The sequence below is a fragment of the Mustelus asterias genome, chromosome 5 (assembly GCF_964213995.1).
Source record: "Mustelus asterias chromosome 5, sMusAst1.hap1.1, whole genome shotgun sequence".
NCBI classification, from domain to species: Eukaryota; Metazoa; Chordata; class Chondrichthyes; order Carcharhiniformes; family Triakidae; genus Mustelus; species Mustelus asterias.
The window spans coordinates 93848614-93872811 of NC_135805.1; the positions used below are offsets into that span (position 1 = coordinate 93848614).

General features: G+C 41.1%; 2 protein-coding genes across 4 annotated transcripts in view; both read right to left on the bottom strand.

Annotated features, from left to right (window-relative positions):
- The window catches only part of laptm4a (lysosomal protein transmembrane 4 alpha), a 40007-nt gene extending 27149 nt beyond the window's left edge, over window positions 1–12858 (bottom strand). The window contains exon 1 of one of the 2 annotated variants that reach the window (XM_078213052.1): window positions 12628–12833. In XM_078213052.1, coding sequence (XP_078069178.1) covers window positions 12628–12726 — 99 coding nt within the window. In that variant the 5' untranslated portion in view covers window positions 12727–12833. Of the gene's footprint in view, window positions 1–12627 lie in introns of both variants that reach the window. The other variant, XM_078213051.1, reaches the window with a different exon arrangement.
- A 6685-nt stretch (window positions 12859–19543) lies between these two features.
- The window catches only part of LOC144493697 (uncharacterized), an 85967-nt gene continuing 81312 nt past the window's right edge, over window positions 19544–24198 (bottom strand). For both annotated transcript variants that reach the window (XM_078213055.1, XM_078213054.1), the window contains one exon: window positions 19544–22831. In XM_078213055.1, the coding sequence (XP_078069181.1) occupies window positions 22764–22831 (68 nt within the window). In that variant the 3' untranslated portion in view covers window positions 19544–22763. The remainder of the gene's footprint in view (window positions 22832–24198) is intronic.

Sequence of the window (24198 nt, forward strand, 5' to 3'; positions counted from 1 at the left end):
CCCTTTTATTATATACACCACGTCATAAAGTAGCAAAGAATCAACAAGTTTATACAATATTTATCTTATGCATTTCCCACATCTAGTGCAAACTCCGCTCTGAAATTAAGGTAATGAGCAGTTAAAATTAAAAATGATGAACTGTTATTTAAAGTTAGAAAGGGATATGGGGCAAAGGCATGGATATGAAATTGGATGATAACTGATCCACAATCCAATGAATGGTAGAAAAAGCTCAAGGGCTTAAACAGCCAACTGCTTTTCAGAGTCTACAAAGCAGCACTGTATTAAAGATGAGGAATCAAGTATGAAACACGAGGTGCAGTCTGCAGAATTCCCATATGTTAGCATTGCTTTAGGCTTTTTAAATGCTTACGGTGCTTGCTTTTATAAATCAAGCTAAGTATGCTTAAAGGTCTTGGTACTGAAGAAACTACTTACGTTTCACAGCAACATGAAGAACAGGAAAGTCTGTAGATGCTTACACTTGCATGGAAAATGTTTTGCAGACTTTGGAACCCATCATAACTCATTTGTGCTCCATAACTATTTTGAATACCTTCCTCTGACTACTAGGTGGAGATCATTCTGTACATTCCTGGTCCACTGCACAAAAAATAGCTTTTTAAATAGGTTTTAAATTTACTACCTAGTGGATGACCAAGTTATGACAAAGCACATTCCAAATGCATTGGTGATGTTGTAGGCATGAAGATATGTAGCTTGTAGAGCTCCAGCTAGTGGTAGAAATCTACAGTTATAAGCACGGCTGTCAGGAGAATGGTGATGCCCAGATATGGAGTGCATAACATCCAAAAGCAAAATGTCAGATGTGGTGTTTTAAAAGGATAGGCTTGCAGACCACGAAGGTACAAACAAACAAGATCTTTACTGGAGAGATGTTTAAAGGCTGTTAGCACAGGCAAACGAGCAGTTAATCCTAACAGCCAAAGATCGGACTGTTAAAGTGACTTTGTCCCAACTAGGAAAAACTGAATACACAACGCTTTCCTCTCCCATTCCTGCAATTAAACAGAATAAGTCATCAAAATTTATAATGTGAAACATAACAGTCTAAAGTTAGATGTTTCAGAGGACAATTCCTGTGTTGTTGAAGAACCTCAGGTGTCTGCTTTTTCCATGTTGAGTGCAACCTCTGGTGCTTTTGGTCAGGTTTGGATGTCATCTGTAGTTGTCTCAACAGGAGTCAATGTAGGATTTGGCGGTTTATTCAGTGTCAAAGTGTTCTCAACTGAGTTACTGTCTTCCACTGCTGTTTCTGGTATTGTCAGGTTCTGACAATGTTTTGGTCTTCACTTGGCACAGTTTGTTTAGTACTCTTCAGTTGATGGTCTCTGCCAAACTAGTTCTAGTTACTAAAAGTTGATGAGCATGTCTTCTCCACACATCATCCCAAGTTTTAACATGTAGGAGATCGGTCCTGTCTGTGCTAATACTATAGAATCCAAGGAAATCCCAGAGTGCAGAAGGAGGCCATTCGGCCCATTGAGTCTGCATCAACTCTCCGACAGAGCATCTTACCCCAGGCCCACCCCTCCACCCTATCCTCGCAACTCTGCCCATTTCCCATGGCCAATCCACCGAATCTGCACATCTTTGGACTGTGGGAGGAGACTGGAGCACCCGAAGAAAATCCACGCAGACATGGGGAGAATGTGCAAACTCCACACAGACAGTGACCTGAGGCCGGAATTGAATCTGGGTCCTTGGCACAGAGACAGCGGTGCTAACCACTGTACCACCGATGGCAGGTATCCACTTCTCACTGGTGTTATAGTTCCTGATCTTTCTGAAAAACACTTGAGCACAGTTCTTGGGTTGCAAAACCTGACTTTGCTGTTTCCTCTCAACAATTTCTCTTATCTTAGTTTACTTTGCTGAAGCTGCCTATGTGTAACTAACTTTTTAAAAATACTTTTCCAATTCAATCAAATCAAGTCCAATTCAGAGTCTCAACAAGTTGAGACATTTCCGATCCAAGCTGACAAGACAGGGGTAAGTGACCCTTTACCCTGTCTTGGGCCTGATCTACATGAGCCAAGCTGATTGGAGTAGGCGGGCATCTCTGCCTCCAAGGCTTGATCTCATTTACATCTTAGCCAAAAGGCCGAGATGCCACTTTTAAAAATTGCTTCATATGAAAATGAAGCTTAAATGCAACCAACCGACCTCAATCAAGTGCAGCATCCGCATAACTACACTTGATCTTAGCCAAAAGGCCGAGAACGCTATTATCATGAGTAATGCTGGAGAACTTTGGGGTTGTTGAACCTGTGTCATCAGGAATTGGCTTAGTCATTTAAATGATCCTTGCTCACGAGTTACCTTCAACAAATGCTTCATTGTCTGAACAAACTTTCCAGCAGCCCATTGGTGGCAGGATAGGGAGTGGATCGGATGTGTTGCATTCTGTTCTCCTTTAGATAACGTGTGAATTCTTGCGAAATAAACTGTGGCCCATGATTGCTAACAAGTTGCTCAGAGTAACAGAAACTTGCAAAAATCTTATCCAGTCTATTATTCTCTCCGACTTCAGACGATTGAGTGCATGTCTACCAAAATGAAAAATATGCATGCTTCAAATGGACTAGCATTATCTACATGAACACTTTGCAATGGCCCTTCTGACCATTCCCATGGGTGTAAGGGCGCTGGTAGCAGCAGGTTTCAAACTTTTGCACAAGTTGAACACATACCCACCTTCGCCTCAATTTTATTATGGAGCCCTGGCCATCAAAAATAACTTTTGGTTACCACCTTATAGAATCCTTCAGTGCAGAAGGAGGCCATTCAGCCCAATGAGTCTGTACTGATCCCAGCCAGGCCCTATCCCCTAACGCCATGCATTTACTCTAGCTTGTCCCCCTGACACAAAGGGTCAATCCACCTAACCTGCACATATTTGGGACTGTGGAAGGAAACCGGAGCACCAAGAGGAAACCCACACCAACGTGGGGAGAATGTGCAAACCCCACACAGACAATGACCCAAGCTGGGAATCTTCATCCTCACTATCCCACAATGATCTTCGTGAGGTTGATTTAGCACACGTTTCCTTAATGGTAGAATGATAATCCTCATTGCCCAGAAGTCAACCAGCCTATAGATAGCTTGAGTCTTTGAGTAACATATAGCTTCAACTCCGTCTGTTCCTGCAGCTATGTCACAAAGTACAATGTCCATAAACTTCTGACAGTAATTGACCATTTCTGAAGTCAACTTCAAAACAGAAAATATTACCACTCAAACTATTCATTGATGATTTGTTAGGTGAAGATAAATCTAGAGAGTCGGGGTCCGCCAGGAGGACTCATCAGGAAGGTCCTTATACCCTGAAGCTAGTGACCAGTGTTGGTGGGGGTGGATGACAATACCACCGATGATGGGAGCGAGGGGTGGCTCCCAGTTCAGTAGATTAGGACACCTTGCACAATGGCGCTCAAGCCCTCCGAAGCCGGCTTCCCTGGCGTACCTGGGTCCTTCTGCCACCACCTACCCCCAACCAGCGCAAAGCTCCCAGTTGTCAGAAAAACTGTCAAGAGTGCTGGAAGATTGCAGTGCCGAGCTCACCCAAAAGACCAGTGTGGAAGAGTCCAGTTTTCACACTTTTATAACACTTCCACCCAAAGCCTAAGTAGCACTGGACTCCTAGTCCGATTAGAATTTGATCCAAACAGAAGATTCAATGTAGGTGCAGATGTAATGCCAATTGGAAGCCTTTTATATCCGAATAGCCCTTTATGTGTCACAATTGTCAAATATTGTGAATCTGGATCTATATTTATCTGGAGATAAGCTTGACTAAGGTCAACTTTATTGACTGCTGGCCTCCAGCCCACCCAGTGAATAAGTCATCAATTAAAAGGCAGAGGGTAATGTACTGCATACAGTAACTTTAAAATTGCTACGTGAACCAAATAATCTTCAGCATGGATACTATCGGCATGGCCCAATCACATCCATTAATAGGATCAAGGACACCAATCTTGACCAGCCTCTAATTTTGCATTGACCTTCAGCCTGATGGCATATGATACTGACCTAGCCTTTAAGCATCTTGCTTGGCTTTCATCCTTCAGCTTGACAGAGCTCTTTCATGCTTCCCAGCACTCCATTAAAGACAATTATATGTTTCTTCAAAATCTTCAGTGCCTGCTTTCATCTCAACCCAGTTTAGTTTGATTCTCTCCAGCTAAGTTCTCCCGATTAGGGTTGGATAGTTACCAATAATGACATACAGGGGCAAATCTGCCTGTTAGCTGCACATTTACATCGATAGGACCTCTTAAGGGAACCACTTCCCTAGTATAGCTTCGAGTATTATCTGTGCAACAAAACTGCTGCTCCACTGCCATTTTCATCAGTTGTCCATCCAGTAAAGGAACAACTCGGTAACGGTTTGTTGCACCAACAATGGCCAGTGCATTCAATGACAGTTCGTCATCTGACTGTGACTCTGGTCCTTTTGATTCCATGGATCCTTTTCCATCTCATTTGGTTTTCCATTTGATGCACTTAATCCTTCCTTTTCATAATTCTTGTTTGGAATCTGTTGCTTCTTTCTCCAATATGCATGTACCCCTTTTAACCACAATTCCTGTATTTCGCATCATTGCACCAGTCAATTGCTGAGAGTCCAGTTTTTGTACGTCGGTGCCAAATTCGGACCCGTGTTTGTGTTTCAGCCAATGCCTTATAGATTTTAGTGCTTGAACTTTAATTATTGGGCTTCCTTAGCTGCTAATTCAATAGAGATCAGAACTTCTAAAGTCTTTAGGTTTAAGTTGCTTTCTGTTCACAGGCTTTTCAGGATAGCTTCGCTTCTTAACCCACAAACCAGTCCATCTCTAATGGCATCATTCAAGTCAACGCTAAATTCACAGTAGTCTGATTTCTTTAAAGTAGCTACAAATTGTGCGACTGATTCACCTTCTTGGTTATGTTTATGGAACCCAAGCCCCTCAGCGCTGACCAAAGGTTTGTGAAAATTGCCCTTCAATCTCATCATAAGTTTTTCAACCTGCACCAGACTTCAGAACACCAACCCCCCATCCCTCCATAATGCTCAGGAAAGTTAGGACTGTTATGTCTACCACAATTTTGTTTGCTTGAACAAAGTATTCAAATATTTAGTGTATAAGCTACACCGTTCAGTGTGCTCATCACATGGTCCCACAGTGCCAAAATCTCTGGTCTTTTTGCTATGGGAAGGGCTTTGTGCCACAAAGGTTATAGCATTACCTTGCTTCCTTTTCTTTCAAAGAAGGTAACCTTGGGCTCAGCTCAACGCATTTCCTTCCAAGTTTTGCAACAGCCTCGGCTCTAAATTATTGTTGCAGGGTATATGCTACTCAGTGCTCCCTGGACTGTTCAACATTTTCCAGGCAGAGCACAAGGTCAGCTTTTTAAAAAAATGTTTTTTCGCCTAAATCTTTGGTTACATTTTGCTTCCTCCAATGGCTGCTGCCGTTCTTTGGCACCACTCCATCGGCAGCTTTGGTGTAGCGATGTTATCATCTTAATCCTTTTTGGATGTCTGCAGTAGGATCAACGATTTTTCTACATTTTTAAATTATTTCTCCATGGAATCCGTCAGCGTGATTCCGACCTCTTCGCTGGCAATTTTCTTTGTGGGTAAGGATAGGCTTGCAGACCACAAAGGTACAAACAAGAGCTTTGTTGAAAAGGTGCTTACTCTACAGGTTGTTAGGATTTGGCAATGCAAATGGCGAATGACACCATCAATACATCACGTGATCAGACTCTTAGTGACCTTGCTCTAACCAGAAAAAAATATGAATACACAACAGCAAATACATAAATTTATGTCAGTGTCAGAGTTAAATAGAAATATTTTGTCTGCACCAGCCAAATTATTGAGCAATAAACTAAAGTTTTGATGGCTAATTGGAATCAAAGGTGATGGTAATACCAAGGGATGCACTCAATATTCAAATTAACACTTTTTGTCCAAAATATTCAACCTACTGCAAAATATGGTCCTAATAATCCAAGGATTTGTTTTGGATCTGTTACAAATTTAGGATCACTATAACATTAAGTTTCCTCAGAGCAACTCACAAGAGGAACAAGAGCTGTGAAACCAATGAATGATGTCAGTTTTTAAAACTATCAACCCTGATAGGGTGAGGTTGACTCTTTTGCTCAATTCTAACACACCTGCCTTTCTGTTTTTAGAAATGAATCTGTTTGATATGGTTAACCCTAAAATAAATTTTGAGGAAGAGTTTATCTGTATTTTAGTCCTGAATATTTTGTGTTGTATACATTTTGTTGTGGTTTTAGCACTTTTAGCCCCCTGTGCATGTATCTTCTGGAGGTGATGGTAGAACATGGGCCATCTCTACATATCTTCCAGGATTTAGAAGAGTTATACAAAGGGAAGTCAATGATCTAGGTCCTGGTTATACAAGGTCCTCAGGTACTAGAAGCCAGACAAGCATCCATAGACACATTTCACAACCACCAAGTGTCTCAATATACTTTACAGCAAAGGATAGGCTTCTAAATTGTATCAAATGTTAATGCAGAAAATACAGCAGCCAATTTTTAATGACGGCGACATTTCTTTTATTCATGTCACTGATTAGTAAATCACCCACCCCCATCCCAATTACCACAACAAAATGTATACAACGCAAAATATTCAGGACTAAAATACAGATAAACTCTTCCTCAAAATTTATTTTAGGGTTAACCATATCAAACATAATCCAAAAAGACCAACTACTTCCAAGACTTTCCTGGAAGGCAAGATAAAGCACAGGCTCTGCTCTTCTTCCTCACTCTGCCTAGGCAAACCATTTTCTAAGGTACCTTCTATCGCCCTGTGCCCCTCCAGCCTCACTTCAGGCCCCAAAGCATAGAACTAGTCAACTTAATCATCAATTTAACTATCCTCCAAACGATTAGGAGTTTTTCTCCAAAGTAGTTTTGAAACATGATCAAAGATGCCATAATCACATCTACCATCCACCTCTTGTTCTCCTGCTCTGCAGTCCTTATACTAGTGGTGTGCAGCAGAGAACTGGATGGTTTTGACTCAAACACAACAAAGAAATAGCAATATCTGTCCAAGATGATCTAGTTAGGTCCATCACAATAAAATAGTTGAGGCTGCATTTAAAGGCAGGTTAGATGTTCATGAGAGCAATGTTTTCTTTAAGCTGCTCAGCAACCCAGAAGTTCCCACGCAGACTTGCGCACTTCAAACAAAAATAAATAGATATGAGGTGGGAAGGAAACTCCTGTGGAGTTTACACACATGTTTGAATCTGCTGGGATAAGTGGCTCAATTCTGTGCTGTAAATACTTTGTAGTACATGAGTTGTGAGCAGAGCTCCTAAGTGACGATATTGCCTTGATCCTGCTGCTTTTTTGTCCTTGGTGGTCAGGGCCAGAATTAGTCAAAGCAAGGTTGCTGTAGTGCATCCTGTAGATAATACATTCTGAATGCACAGTTGATTTGATTTATTATTAGATGTATTGGTATATGGTGAAAAGTTGTGCTTCTTGCACATACTATTTAAAGAGGAGGCAGGGAGAGGGCACAGAATGTAGTGTTACAGTTATAGGCAGTTTTAAATGCATAGAACAAGAGTAAAAGATAGAATTAGAGGATATACTGGGGACAACTCACAAGAAGTCACCACACTTGGCACCATCTACAGTGGCAAAGGGGGTGGTATATGGAATCCAATGGCACTGTTCAAATAGGATGGACATGCAGAAATGTTGAAAAGCAGTCATTTCCAAAGCCTCTCAGCATAATTATTCCAAAATAAAAACTTCTTCAAAGGGCTACAGAAAGCAATTTTATGTATTTAGCACCAAGCATAAAAGGGTTTTGTCACATAATTGCAGTAATCATGATATTAGAAAGTCTTAGGAAAGTTAATTTCAAGCCAGAAAGTCTTGAGGAAAGTCTTGGTCACTTCAAGCAGACGGGAGTTAGGAAAATGAAGCCAAATCGAATAAAGGTCTATTTCACCCCAACCTATGTCTAACAAGACAATGATCACTTCCAGGAGTGGCCTAAGTAACCTTGGAACTTAATACTGTTTATTTTAGATTACAAAACAAGAAACACATATTGCTCAAAAAACCTGTGTGTATTGATTTCCAGAAGAACATATTGAAGATAAAAATTTCATACATTAGAATCAGGAAAGCAAAAGTCACAGAATCACAGGAGTAAGCAAAGTCATTGTAACCAGGAACAGGAATGCTAAAGGGGAGATAAAGCATCAGGAAAATCAATCATGTAATTAGTGTGAAGGGAAATATAAAGCAGGAGGAAATGCTTAGAAGTGACACATTGCACTGTCAATATAGTGTTTCACAAATCAGTCAGCACTGTTAATCTGCAAGGCTGTGAAAAGGAAGGGAAAAAACAACCTGAGGCTAACTTCAGTAATTGTTTTGGGACTACTTCCATGACTAAAGAAAATAAGTTTTCAAATGCCATGCTTTCACTCTAATCACAATAGATGGTCGTTACTAAAATTTAGTCAGTGAGGGGGCTGGAGTTGCACATATGTTACAAGCTTCCTACTTGGACGTCAGGTATGTAAACAACCTAACAGCATTCATGGTCACTCTCGTGCAAGGCCACAAATGACAAGGCTGACTGAATTTAATTCTACAAAACACCATGATAGGTTTTGAACTCAAACTGGGTTGTTGCTCCAGTACCAATCACTGGTACGTAATATCCACTAGAGTGTCAAAACTTAAGGCACCAAGGATGAGTATGGGGAGATGACCAAAGATGGCTAAAACCAGTTTGACGAGGTTTATGACCAGTAGCAAGGTAACAGGTTTAAAAATAAAATTGCAGCAAGCATGATGCCACTGACATTACATAAAGGAAAAACACAGTAGGCCAGTGCCTGAAGGGAAGAAAGTGGGATTGAATGTAGTGCTGCAGATGGTTGCAAACATAAGATCAAAGAGCAAGGAGGGTCTGTAACTACAAAGTTGTTTGAAAACAATGCAACAGAATCATAGGACTTAGGGACAGGAGCTGACCATTCAGCCCTATGAGCCTGCTGTCATCCAATAAGATAATCACTGATTTGGTTGTGGTCTGTGTTATATATTTTGTCTCGTCTGGCTTGCATGATGGGATTGGAGGATCCATGCTTTCTTGCTGTCGACTGCTGAAGCAATGAAAGTACCATTGCAAAGTTAATCACCTGTGTCTATATATATGTTCTGACTGATTTTGCAAGGTACCAGGACCAAAAACATACTGGCGATGCAAATAATTGACCTTTGCAGTAAGGCCACTCAAAATGAAAGTAAGGAAGCTTTACTTTTCAATTGTAAACCGCATGTGGACTTAAAAGGGCTGACACAGGAACTCGCAGACTTTAAAAATAAAACTGTAGAACATAAGATTTTTTTTTAAATTGCAGCTGTGCAGGAGATTTGAAAGAATAAAGCTGCAGGCTTCAGATTGCTGTTTAAGTTAAAAACGAAGAACTAGCTCAATGTGAATGGCCCGGAACACTCGCAAAGTTTTTAAAAATCCCTTTCATGACAATTGGAATGAAATGCTGAAATCTTTGTTTTAACTGAAAGGAAATGTCTTTAAGAGCAGAATTAAGCTCCAAATTCAAAGTGATACAGTACAAAAGCTGCAGCTCTGTACCTTCATTGAAACATTTGTTGTAAAATACACCTGCCAAGTTTATTTTTGAAAGATCTGCCCAGCAATGACACCTCAAAAAAAGGAAGCAACTGTATCCTAGCAACCACAGCAAGTGTGGGAATTCAAAGCGCAAACACAAGAAATGTACAGCCACAGACATGAAAATTAGCAGACACCCCAGATAGAGGGTAACTCTCAAAGATCCAGAGGCAACAAAAGACCCCAGTGGGAGAAAGACTAGGGAATTGCAGAATGGAAGCAAGTTAACGCTAGACAGAACTGGACAACAGTGAAGCCAAAAGAAAGGACAAAGACCAAAGTTCTGTTACAGGCAGGTGAAAAAAGCCAGAAATGGGATAGGAGAATGTAAATCTGACATTGAACAGCAAAACACTAGAAGATAGAAAAGCCAAGTTGAATGAAAAGATTCATATCATTCATAAGTGTTTAATACTCAGAAGGAAGGGAAGTTTATTGAGAAGGGATGTGGTGGTGTGCCTCCATGCATTATAATGTAAAGATGCTCAGCAGAGCAAGGGTTAACATGAGACTGGAGAACAGCATCACCCACTCTGATGTATACAGTCACAGAGAACAGTGAAAAGGCAACAAGAACCACCATGCATGACCACACTCAAACTGTAGTGGTGATTCCATGTGTTTCATTTTCGAGGAAGTCTACCCTCTTTCCCTAGTTTAGAAAATATTTTGTTAAACTGATACTTCCAATAACGGTGGGAAGAAGAAATGTGATGTAATATATGTCTTGTTTCACTTGCCATACTTTGCAAGCCAGTCCATTGTGGGATTATAGGATCCATGTTTACTTGTTCGGTAAACTGCTGAAGCAATAAAAAAGGACAGTTGCCATATTAATCACGTGTCTACGTGTACTGATCTTGAAAGGTACCAGTACCAAAAACACAGTCTGAATGCCACTTTCCTTTCCCCCCTGACTCGTGTGTCTATCAAAAACCTGTCTAACTCTGTCCTGAATAAATACAATGACTTGGCCTCTACTGTTTTCTGGGGAACAGAATTCCACATACTAACAACCCCCAGAGAAAAGAAGAAACTCTCCTCCATTTTAAAATAATGTGGAGATGCTGGCTTTGGACTGGGGTGGACACAGTAAGAAGTCTCACAACACCAAGTTAAAGTCCAACAGGCTTATTTGGAAACATGAGCTTTCGGAACGCTGCACCTTGAAAGAGCAGCGCTCCGAAAGCTCCTGATTCCAAATAAACTTGTTGGACTTTAACTTGGTGTTGTGAGACTTCTTGTGGCCCATTTTAAAAGGCAGACTTCTTATTCTTAAACTGTGTCCCCCTACTTCGAGTCTCCCCCACAAGTAGAAACATCCTCCCAAGCTGACAAGCCCGCTCAGGATCTTGTGTTTCAATAAGATCACCTCTCGTTCTTCTAAATGCCAATGAGTATAGGCCTAATCTGTTCAACTGTTCTTTATAAAATAAGCACCTAATTCCAGGAATGAGTCGAGTGAATCTTCTCTGAACAGCTTCCCATGCAATTATGTATTTTTTGTAAATAAGGAGATTAAAACCGTACACAGTATTCCAGGCTTGGCCTCATCAAGGTTGCAATAAAACATCCCTATTTTTGTATTCAATGCCCCTTGCAATAAATACTAACATTCTATTTGCCTAACTACTTGCTATTATGATTCATGTACTAGGACATCCAGATCCCCCTCTACCACTGAATTTTGAAAATGGGTTAGCTACAAGCAGGATTTTACCATCGTATAGCACATGACTCGAGTTTTAGATGAGGTTTTTGTATCGTTAAAAAAGTATTACATGGTCAATGAAGTATTTTTGAAGTGTAATCACTTGTGTTGTAGAGCACTTCCTGGGCATTAATTAACAAGGGCAGGATCAAATAGGTGAAAAAGGAAAAGTTGGAATATACAGCATGTTGGCCAATATCTGTAGAGAAGGCAGACAGTTAACATTTCAGGTTAGCACCCAATTAGAAAAGTCAAACACGCATAAGGTAGCAAGGTGGATTTGCTGGAATACCAAATATTTACTCAAGAAATTTAACTCATCAGTAATCAGCATGACATACAAACATCTTTAGATACTATCTATCGAGATGCGAATTTTGTGTGGGTTAACAAACTGAAATTCAGCGACGCTAAGCAATTCCATAGAAAGGATGTAGCAACCAAACCTTAGGTTGAGTCAGCCCTTTGAAAAAAAATCTCAAGACATTAACACTCCAATTCACCACGGCTTTATCAAGTTAGCTAATCTTAAATGAAGTAAATCAATATCCAGACCTATGGATATCCAGGTATTAAGATATTTTGATTTACAAAGTGCTGGTGTTCATTTAAAAACCTGGCCATGAACTGAGACGATCACTTGGATACCAGCCGAAGTTGTTGACTTTTTAAAAAAAAATTCATTCCCCAGTAAGGACAACAAAGAACGTCACGTAACCCGGGCAAGAAGCAGAGGAATGGCCAGTCCCGGGGAGAGAGAAGACCCAAACCCGGGGCAATGGGGGGATGGTGAGACCCAAATCCGGGGCAATGGGGGGGGGGGGGGGGGTGAGACCCAAACCCGGGGCAATGGGGGGGGGGGGGGGGGGTTAGACCCAGACCCCGAGCAATGGGGGGGATGGTGAGACCCAGACCCCGGGCAATGGTGGAGGTTGAGACCCAGACCCGAATCCGGGGACCCCGGTAACGGGGAGGGGGAGACCCAAGGGTGGGGGGGTCCGAACCCCGGGACCACGCAGTTACTCTCCCACTCGGAGTAGACTGGATATTCCGGGCAGACCGTGGCCGCCTGGATCCCGGCCTCGGCCTCTAACCGTCTCTCAGTCCCCGGGCGACCGTTTTTTTTTCCATCTCTCCGCTGGCCCGCTTCCAGCTGCGCCAATTTGAATGTCGGACTCACCATGTACCAGGTCCCCAAGATAATGGTGCCGGTGCGGACATGGCAGAAAACGCAGCAGCGGGTGCTGTACAGGCGACTGCCGACCGATTTGAAAGTCATCCTTTGGCTGGCTGGGTAGGCGCCGTAGGCTCAACAATGTCCGCACCGCAGGCTCGGCCTTCACCTCGCACCGCCTCTCAGCCCGAGCTCATCAACCACGCCCACAAAGCCTGATTGACAGCCGCTCTCCTCCAATCACAGCCCAGGCATACACCAACCAATGGAAAGGTGGCGACTGCGTCACAGAGTTCCACTTTCATTTCGTCACTGACTGGACAGACAGGCTGGAGTTTGCACTGTGTGTAACTGTGTATCTCCCAGCACTGTGTTCAGTACTGTGTATCTCCCTGCACTGTGTTCAGTACTGTGTGTAACTGTGTATCTCCCAGCACTGTGTTCAGTACTGTGTGTAACTGTGTATCTCCCAGCACTGTGTTCAGTACTGTGTGTAACTGTGTATCTCCCAGCACTGTGTTCAGTACTGTGTATCTCCCTGCACTGTGTTCAGTACTGTGTGTAACTGTGTATCTCCCAGCACTGTGTTCAGTACTGTGTGTAATTGTGTATCTCCCAGCACTGTGTTCAGTACTGTGTAACTGTGTATCTCCCAGCAGTGTTCAGTACTGTGTGTAACTGTGTATCTCCCAGCACTGTGTTCAGTACTGTGTATCTCCCTGCACTGTGTTCAGTACTGTGTGTAACTGTATCTCCCAGCACTGTGTTCAGTACTGTGTAACTGTGTATCTCCCAGCACTGTGTTCAGCAGTGTGTGTGTAACCGTGTATCTCCCAGCACTGTGTTCAGTACTGTGTGTAACTGTGTATCTCCCAGCACTGTGTTCAGTACTGTGTGTAACTGTGTATCTCCCAGCACTGTGTAACTGTGTATCTCCCAGCACTGTGTTCAGCAGTGTGTAACTGTGTATCTCCCAGCACTGTGTTCAGCACTGTGTGTAACTGTGTATCTTCCAGCACTGTATTCAGTACTGTGTGTAACTGTGTATCTCCCAGCACTGTGTGTAACTGTGTGTGTCTGGTCTCCCAGCCTCCCATCCATTGACTCTGTCCGCAATTCTTACTGCCTCGGCAAAGCAGCCAGCATAATTAAGGACCCTACGCACCCCTGACATTCCCTCTTCCACCTTCTTCCGTCGGGAAAAAAATGCAAATATCTGAGGTCGCGTACCAACCAACTCAAGAACAGCTTCTTCCCTGCTGCCGTCAGACTTTTGAATGGACTTACCTCGTATAAAGTTGATCTTTCTCAACACCCTAGTTATGACGGTAACACTACATTCTACACTCTTGTTTCCTTCTCTATGAACGGTGTGCTTTGTCTGTACAGCATGCAAGAAACAATACTTTTCACTATACTGATATATGTGACAAATCAAATCAAATCTGTGTAATTGTGTCTGCGTGTGTCTCCCAGCACTGTGTGTAACTGTGTCTCCCAGCTGTGTGTGTGTGTGTATATGTGCCACAGCATATGTGTCACAGCACTGAGCCACCAAGGGCTTTATATCTGCTTTTGTCATTCCTCATAGCACAGAAAGGAGGCCATTGCGCCCATCATCCCTCTGCGTCACCCATGCCACCACCCTGTCTTTTTCCATGGCCCAGCATTTTTTCCAGCTAATGTTCACATTCCTTTGGAGGCAGCACAGTGGTTAGCACTGCTGCCTCACGCTGCCAGGGACCCAGGTTCAATTCCCAGCTTGGGTCAATGTCTGTGAGGAGTCTGCACGTTCTCCCTGTGTCTGTGTGGGTTTCCTCTGGGTGCTCCGGTTTCCTCCCATAGTGTGAAAGACATGCTGCTTGGGTACACTGGCTATGCTAAATTCTCCCTCAGTGTACCCAGACAGGTGCCACGGGAGTGTGGCGACTCAGGGATTTTCACAGTAACTTCATTGCAGTGTTAATGTAAGCCTACTTGTGACACTAATAAATAAACTTAAACTTGGAATTGAACCTGCCTTCATCACACTCTCAGCCAATACATTCCAGATCCAAACCACTTGCTGTGGGAAGACGGTTGCCATTACTTCTTTTGTCAAATCGTTGATTTGATTTATTATTGTCACATGTATTAACGTAGTGAAAAGTATTGTTCCTTGCGTGCTATACAAAGCATACCGTTCATAGTGAAGGAGACGAGAGAGTGCAGAATGCAGTGTTACAGTCATAACTAAGGTGTAGAGAAAGATCAACTTAGTGTGAGGTAGGTCCATTCAAAAGTCTGACGGCAACAGGGAAGAAGCTGTTCTTGAGTTGGTTGGTCCGTTAATTCAGACTTTTGTACCTTTTTCCCAATGGAAGAAGTTGGAAGAGAATGTCCAGGATGCGTGGGGTCCTTAATTATGCTGGCTGCTTTGCTGAGGCAGCGGGAAGTGTAGTCAGAGTCAATGGATGGGAGGCTGGCTTGCGTGATGGATTGGGCTACATTCATGACCTTTTGTAGTTTCTTGCAGTCTTGGGTAGAGCAGGAGCCATACCAAGCTGTGATGCAACCAGACAGAATGCTTTCTATGGTGCATCTGTAAAAGTTGGTGAGAATCGTAGCTTACATGCCACATTTCCTTCTGAGAAAGTAGAGGCGTTGGTGGGCTTTCTTAACTATAGTGTCGGCATGGGGGGACTAGGACAGGTTGTTGGTGATCTGGACACTTAAAAGCTTGAAGCTCTCGACCCTTTCTACTTTGTCCCCGTTGATGTAGACAGGGGCATGTTCTCCTTTACGCTTCCTGATGTCGATGACAATCTCCTTCATTTTGTTGACATTGAGGGACAGATTATTCTCACTTTAATTCTCACTCCTTCCACCTACAGGAACAGTCTCTATCTACTCTCTCCAAACCCTCATGATTTTGAATATTTATATTAAATATCCTTTCAAGCATCTTTTCCAAGAACAGTTCTAACTTAAGAAAAAGGAGTAGACCATTCAGCCCCTTGAGCCTACTCCGCCATTCAACTAAATCATGAGTGATTGTCTACTTTGACACCATTTTCTCATTCTCAAATCTTTCTATGCATCTGAAGTTCCTCTTTCCTGAAACCATTCTTGTGAATCTTTATTGTACCCTTTCTAAATATGGCTTTTTAAGTGTGCTGCCTTGAAATGAGTGCAATACACCAGCTGAGGCTGAATCACTATGTGGCATAGTGGTTAGCACTGCTGCCTCACAGCGCCAGGGACCCGGGTTCGATTTCTGGTTTGAGTCACTGTCTATGTGGAGTTTGCACGTTCTCCCTGTGTCTGCGTGGGTTTCCTCCCACAGTCCAAAGTTGTGCGGGTTCGGTGGATGGGCAATGCTAAATTGCCCCTTCATGTCTGGGGTATTAGTTAGGGTAAATGCATGGGGTTATGGGGATAGGGTGGGATTGAGGTCGGTGCAGAATCTATGAGCCGAATGGCCTCCTTCTGCACTGTGGGATTCTATGATTTAGGTTTCAAATACATAGGGCTGCACAGTGTTAGCACTGCTGCCCCACAGCACCAGGGATCCAGGTGCAATTCCGGCCTCGGGTCACTGTCTGTGTGGAGTTTGCACTTTTTCCCTGTGTCGGCATGGTTTCCTCCCACACTCCAAAGATGTGCAGGTTACGTTGTTTGGCCATGCTAAATTGACCCCAATGTCAGCGGGATTAGCAGCATAAACGAGGGTTACGGGAATAGGGCCTGGGTGGGATTGTGATCGGTTCAGACTTGATGGGCCAAATGGCCTCCTTCTCTACTCTAGGGATTCTATGATAATCTACTGATGAAGTCCAAGATGCCATATGCTATATTAACTATGCCCTCAACCTGTTCTGTCACCTTAAATGATTTATGACGATACGCAGCTGGGTTCCTCTCCTCCTGAACTCTCTTTAGACTATGTCCTTTACTTTATCTTGTTTGTCTGCACTTTTCCTACCAAAATCATTCATTTCACACTTCTCTCCCTTAAATTTCATCTGCTTATCTATCCATTGTCAATGTCATTTTTTAAATTGCACTGGTTTAATGACCAATAGAAGACTGGTAATTTAAAAGCAAAATGCTGCAGATGCAGGAACCCTGAAATAAAAACAGAAAATATTCAGCCTTACGCGTGGAAAGAGAAACAGAATTAACATTTCAGATCAATGCTTTAAAGCTTGTTGCATTTCTAACCTCTGACCCAATGGGAGGGTTTGCACATTATGAAAGCATCACTCCTATTGCCAGGAAAACAGGAACAGACCTGCATTATTCCCAGCCTGCAGTCGCAGGTGAGTTGAATGAACAGGAGTCTCCCTATGATTGAAAATTCCAAGTTGGTAACAGAAAACATGAACTCTACCGAAGCGCATGTGTGGAAAGTGAAACCTATTTTTCCACATCCCACAGCTCTTTCCTGTTGCCAACCTCCATTGGGAGGTGATGAATTCTTGTCACTTTGCCACTCACTATCTGTTGATGGAACTGTGCACAACAAACTGAGTTATAGCGGTAGCATTCCAAAGGATTTCCTGATATTCCTGAAGATCCATGTTAGCATGCCTCCTGCGCCATCCCCTCCTTTGCTCTTTTCCAACAGCCTCTCCAGTTCTGTGCTGCTTTTCTTGCTATTGCTCTTCATATTCATTTGGTAGCCTTAAAAACTTCAACTAATCAGTCTTCCATCACTGCACTGAAGCCAATCCTGCAAAGATTGCAGCACTTCCCCAAACTCTATCTTCAAAACTACTGGACATTGAAGTATCAATTAAGATGGTCACAATTTTAACCCAAAACCACCCTCCCCCCCCCAACACTAGCCTATAATGCATAACCAGGACCCTTATTACTATGTATTAATTAGGTTAGCATTGTTTCAAGTTTCCATTAGGAAGGCCTATGGACTATCTGAATGAATATGTTGTGGACCTTTCCGTGGTGCCTTTTGAGCACAGGAGGTTGTGCTGTCCCCCATTAGCCATTTTTGCCACCGTTTTATGTCCAAATTGGGCAAAATGGCATCTAATTCCCCTACCCAGACGCAGGGCTAAAATATTAGTCAGAGCTTTTGGTGATGGTTGTATGTAATTGTTAAATAGATCCTGAAAAAATAATTGTTTCATGCCACACACTGATACGTAGGTCTAGTTGTCAACAACAACTGTGCAGTACCTTTAGCACAATAAAACATCCCAAGGGACTTTACAGGAGCATTGTAAAACAAAATTAGACACCGAGACACACATAAGACAATATCACGGCAGATGGCCAAAAGATTGGTGAGAGGTAAATTTTAAGGAAGGTCTTAAAGGAGGAAAAAGGGAGAAGATTAGGGAGGGAATTCCAAAGCTCAGGACCTATGCAGCTCAACAGTTACCAATGGTGATCAATTAAAATTTGGAGATGCTCAAGAAGCCAGAATTAAATGAACATAGATATCTTGGGAGGGTTGCAGGGCTGAGATAGGAACGGAGGGAATTAGGCCATGGATGGACTTGAAAACAATTGAGAATTTCAAAATTGAGGCCTTGCTTGACTGGGTGCCACTGTAGGTTAGGTAACACAGGAGTGATGGGTTAATGGGACTTGACTTGGGCAGCAGAAGTTTGGATGACCTCAGGTTTTTGGTGGGTAAAATGAGAGAAGCAGCCAGTACATTGGAATAGTCAGGTTTAGATGTAACAAAGGCAGAGAAACTTAGGCAGGGATCAAGTCAGACAATGTTTATGGAGGTAGGAAGTAAGCAGTTTTGGTGATGGTTGAAAGTTCATCTTGTGATCAAATAGGATACTAAGATTGTGGATAGTCAGGCTCAACATCAGATAGTTGCCGGGGACAGAAATGGAGCCAGTAGCTAGGGAACAGAGTTCTTGGCTGAGACCAAAGATAATGGTTTCATTCTTTCCAATGTTTAGTTGGAGGAAATTTTTGTTCACCCAGTACAGAATGTCAGGCAAGCAGCTTACCTAACAAAGAACAAGCACTTCACTTGCTTTTTGATAACATATTTTGCCATTTATTTAAAATGGTAGATGCACAAACTGATAGCCTCAGGTACTCGAATGAATGGCATGATACCCATATGTATATATGCATATTAATAGGGCAGGTCCTCAGTTTTAATTAATAGACTCTTGAGCGTCAAACCAATACTGCATGATCCCAACATGTTTCTACATATTTCCCATCAGTTAAAACAAACCTAAAAATAACAAGATCTTCCAAGTTTACCTTTTGGCTTCAAAATATTTAAATTGAAGTTTCAAAGAAAATGTGTATTGTTTGAGGAGGCATAGATACTTTTATAATACAGCTTGGCTTTTGTTGACCTACGTCACGTTATTTTCTATATCTGTATATTCTGATGACGTTTGTGGTAGTGATGAAAGAATATTAACAGTTGACAACATTCTTGTGTAGTTCATTAATGAAAATGGGCAAGATTAAGTTCTTGTCTGTCAATTTTCTTTCCTCTTCTCCTGAGGGCACAGGTTCACTCGAAAAGACAGTTCCCAGAGCACCAGCAGCCTTTCGCACTTTGCCTCAGTGGCTACTTTTCAAAAGTCAGCTTAGAGAATGAGTGCAGATAGGGTATTTGAGTACAGGGACAACTACAGTTGAGCCTGATCTTTTCATCAGCAGACTTTCATGAGCTATGTCATCCAACACTTTGCAAAGATGAGGTTAACTGTAGTGCTCCTACCATCATCTTGGTTGCGATCTGTTAATTAGCACAGCTCAAGGATTGAACGTGGGATGTTCAATGGTGAGAAATATATTTTAAAGGCACGCAGCACAGCTCATCAAGTTATTAAACAGAGCCTGAGTAGGCCAATTGATGTTTAGTGAAGTGTTTTTCAAATGTAATTCTGAAAAGCAGTTTATGCAGGTCTAATAAAATGAATACCGAAATAGATGAGACTTTTAATATCAGCTGTCAAATAAAATATCACTCTCCTTACACATTAAAAAATGATCAAACATTTACCAGCATATGCTGAGAATACCTTCACCATAGTCACTGTATTGCAAATCACAATGCCACTGTACAATTCCACTTTCACAGCTATATATGTAAAGTTTGAGAAATACTCCCAAAGTATTGTGAAACGTTTGTTAAAACAATTATTCTACATAAATTAACATAACACAATGATTACACCACACACGTGGTTAACTATCATGAAGATATTTTTTATTATCCTTTTTAAGACCTTCATGAAATGCAGGTCTATCTTATGAAAAGGATAAACTGTGTGTTCCACTATTCCCCATTGTGTAGCGTATTTACCTCATGATAAATACTCGCTTTTTTGAACAAATTGTTGAAACATTGAACATTCATTATAACACAAACTAAAAATATCGCACAAACTCTATAATAAAGTGCAAACATATTATACAGTAATGCAGACTTATACTGAAAAAAATGTCCATATTATCAAAAGACCAGCAACTTGTTTCTAGACTACCTTTAACCAAATGACTGTTCAGTTTTTTTACAAGTAGGAAATCAGTAAGCTTCAGAAACCCAGAATTCAAATATGAAAAGTAACTTCAATATTGCAAAAATGTAATTCCCTTATGAAATTTTTTGTCCAGTGTAAACCAACCATAAAATCTGATGTGTTGCAAATTCCTGCGCCATTTTAAAGTTTCCCAAGCAGTAAGGGAATGACTTTTGTAGTGGTTCACTTTGCATCTGTCCTGTTAACCAAATCAGTCACTGGAACAGAGAAATGATGCATTAACTGGACTTTATAATTATATATAGATTTGAATAAAACACCTCTTGACAGTCCTAAACTGTTATCGTTGTTTGCTACAAAAGCATTTCAAATTTAATTTATTAATTGATGCAGCAAATTATCATTGCATCAAGATGTTTACAAAATAAAAGTCAAATATTCAGCTAAAGCAAAACAGGCATAAAACTTCACAGCAGATTTGAAGTCAGATGACATTTTGAAAGAAATATATCACAGAAGTACATCGTAATTCTATATAAACCGTTGCTGTTGGGGGAGGGGTAGGAAATAAAGCACTCCAAGAGTTATAAAAAGGAAAGAAATACTATCTTATAAGAACACTGGTGAGAACTGTTAAATCTTCTCCTTATAAAATTGTTAAGTCATCATTAAGGCTAATCTGGCCACCACATGACAGTTAAAAAGTTGTTTCGCTGGAAAAAACATCTTTCATGCAGTTATTCAGAATCTTGCACGAGTTCATTATCACTGATTGTGAAAAAAAATGTAACGGGTGAGCAACTGTAGCAAACACCTTCATAATTCTGGATAGTTTAGCTCTTTGCAAATAGTAAATGCTATATTTAAGGATATTGGTTTAGGAGGTATTGGTTGTTTGTTAACTAGTAGGCTATTCACATAAAATACGATGTTGCTTTGATTTCAGATTGCCCTATAACTGAATTATCTTCCAAAGAAAATTGGAAATTCACCCCTATCTTACACAGGATTATATCTAATATTGAATATTCAAGCAAATGATACACAGGGTATACACCTAGGGAAGTTACAGGTGCTGATTCACTTTCTGCAAGATAATTAATGTGGGTGCTCTAGCCTTCATATAGACAATACTGTTGGGAATACTTGTTGACATTTTTATACTTTGTTTGCAACAACTCAGGTTTCGATGTTGTCAGATCCCAACACAGCAATAAACAATAAATCCCTTTAGTTCAAACAATTATCCTTACACCTTTAGTTGTCACATCCCACCAAATATCACACTATTTGTCATATTAATGCTCACTGGTTAATTTAGTGTAAACACATTGGATGAAACTAGAAAATGAAATAAACTATTAATTAAAAAAGTTAATGGAAAAAGACATTAGATTTCAGAAGGCAATGAACAGATCATTATATCCTAAGTTTAAGTGCCTGTGACTGATGCTTACAGTTTTTGAAAACTATCTTAATGCATCTTGAAATGGTAACATTTCAGAGCAACAAAACTGAGCAAAAGAAGTGGATCTTTTCAGAAGGCCCCGATTCAGCTAATACTTATTCTTACACTACTACACTTGTACAGCAACCCTGATTGAAATGACAGCACATTTCTTGGAAATATTGATCTTTAATGTTACTTAGATCAATAACTGTAATGCCAATCCAAGGATTCTCTTCTGATTGGAATAAGATATTCCCATGAATAATGTTCAATTGAATCCTTTCATCAACTAATCAGGTAATATTAGACTTTAGTATTTACTTTAACTTTGGAGATTATTTCCCCTTTTGTTTGATACAGGGGTTTAGAAATAAATCAGTCTGACTGATATAGAGCACTTTTAAACTTGAAAGTAAGGATTTGTCAATAAACAAAGTGAAAGCATTGGCACCACTGACAAAAAGATACATAACGTGCTGAGTAGGTTGGGGTTCTATGGCTCCCCTGCACAGTTTGCAAAAATAAATTCGGTGTTTTCATCCCAAAAGTTGCAAAATTATTTAAATAGTAAATCTGGACAAGAAGGTTACTAAGTAATACCTGAAGTGCTAGAATATTGCTATGAACTGACAGTGGACAAATGACAGGTAACTCCACATATACACCTCAACACTGTTGAGTATGATCCTACCTGCAAGTAACCAGTATTATGACTTAAGACACAGACATGCAGGCATGGTTAGTTTTAAGTACAGCTTCACAATAAGACACACCACATCTGTTCCTGTGTACATGAGGTGAACATGGACAGTTTTAAATGGATTACAATTAAAAATGCAACATTTTAAAAAACAATGTCACCTAGCCTGTTTCTATACTGCCATAAATCGAGGCTGCTTGTTACTGGCAAAGCGACTTTGCATCCCATGTTGTGCTAAAATAGAAAAATCTACAAGGAACGTAGGAAATACATCCCTTTTGTGGCTGAATTTCACCCCTCAGTAACAATAAGCACTTGGCTTCAACTACTCCTTTTCCTTTGCTCTGTGGTTTCCATGACTAGACCAGAGTTTCCTACTGTTTTGTCCCTTTGTTCATTTTATGGACTTAGTGCAATGCTTCCTGCAGCGGAACGCTTGAAGCTAATTTAGCAGTAACTGGTGATGATATCAGAATTAAAAACCTGAACCATTTACACGAATAAAAAGGCAGCGTCAAGTTTCTCTTCTGGCTTTCATTTTCCTCTTCTCTGTTTTGGCACAATCTAAAGTGAAGCCATTATCTGTAATAAATACGAAACAAAAGCATTTGAGATTAAAATGGTTCACAGAACAGTTTGTCACCTACAGCAAGTTTATCATTCCCGGATTTTGAGACATCCGATAAAACATAATTCCCCTTCTATTGAGTTTTTTGAAATTGGTTTTTGCTCATCAATGCTGGAAGTGATATTATGCATGTATTCTTAATGTAAAAAGTTAATTGCAGTTAGAAAGATCTGTAGAATAAAAACTCATTCGCCAGAATAAAACTCAAGCACAAAACCCAGGGTGGGATTGTCTGGGCCCGCCCGCCCTGGGACAGGAAATTCCTGCCTGAGGTCAACTGACCTTTGGCTTGTCCGTCATATTTACCATCCCTCGCGCAACGATTTCCCCGGTGGGTGTGACCGGAAGATTTAGGCCCCAGTTTCTCTGCTCCATCAAGCTCAATGACCCTTTAAGACTCCGTGACCTCGATACGAATAGGGAGACAGGAAAACATTGGCAAGGCCAGGGACGCAGATGCCCTGCTGATCTTAACTGTAGTGGCTCATTGAAATTTTAAAAATGCAGATTCCCACAGAGAGCCTGGTGAGCGGATGAGAATAGGAGACCAAAGTTGGGGACCAGTGGGAAACCTCCACCAAGTGGAGGACAATTAAGATTAGGCTCTCCTTATTTAATGCCTGCTTTCTCAGATACGAGGTTGATCTGTAAAGGTTTTGGCTTTTAACCTATGTTTTGGTGATTTAACAATGCAAATTAATGCACTGATTAAGCACTATCTTTGATGCAAATGAAATTGGTCAAAATAGCCACCAAAATAGGAAAAATATATACACTGGAAACAGGAAATCCGGACTATGCATGTTTAAAGGGTTCTGCCGACAAAACACTAAAGCAGAAAAAGGTTTTTCCAGACAGTAGTGTAACCTGTGCATTTGAACAATAATCATTGCTGTAAAATATCTTCATAGCCCCATCCATAATAAGGAAACATTGAAAAAAATTAACTTCACTTCAATATTTCATGGATCTACTTCACAGCATTAAAATCAAAGATAAGAAGTCTCACAACACCAGGTTAAAATCCAACAGGTTTATTTGGTAGCACGAGCTTTCGGAGCGCTGCTCCTTCATCAGGTGAGTGGACTTTAACCTGGTGTTGTGAGACTTCTTACTGTGCCCACCCCAGTCCAACGCCAGCATCTCCACATCATAAAATCAAAAGGTTATGGCCTAGGAATTTCATTGCTTCACAGGCCGTCCTGACTGACTATGGTGCAACTGTAGCAAAGACTGCCAAATACAATGCAGCAACGATAAAATCTTCACAGCAGTCAAAGGGAGTTAACTTTAAGTCATAAAAAAACCCTCAAATGCCCTG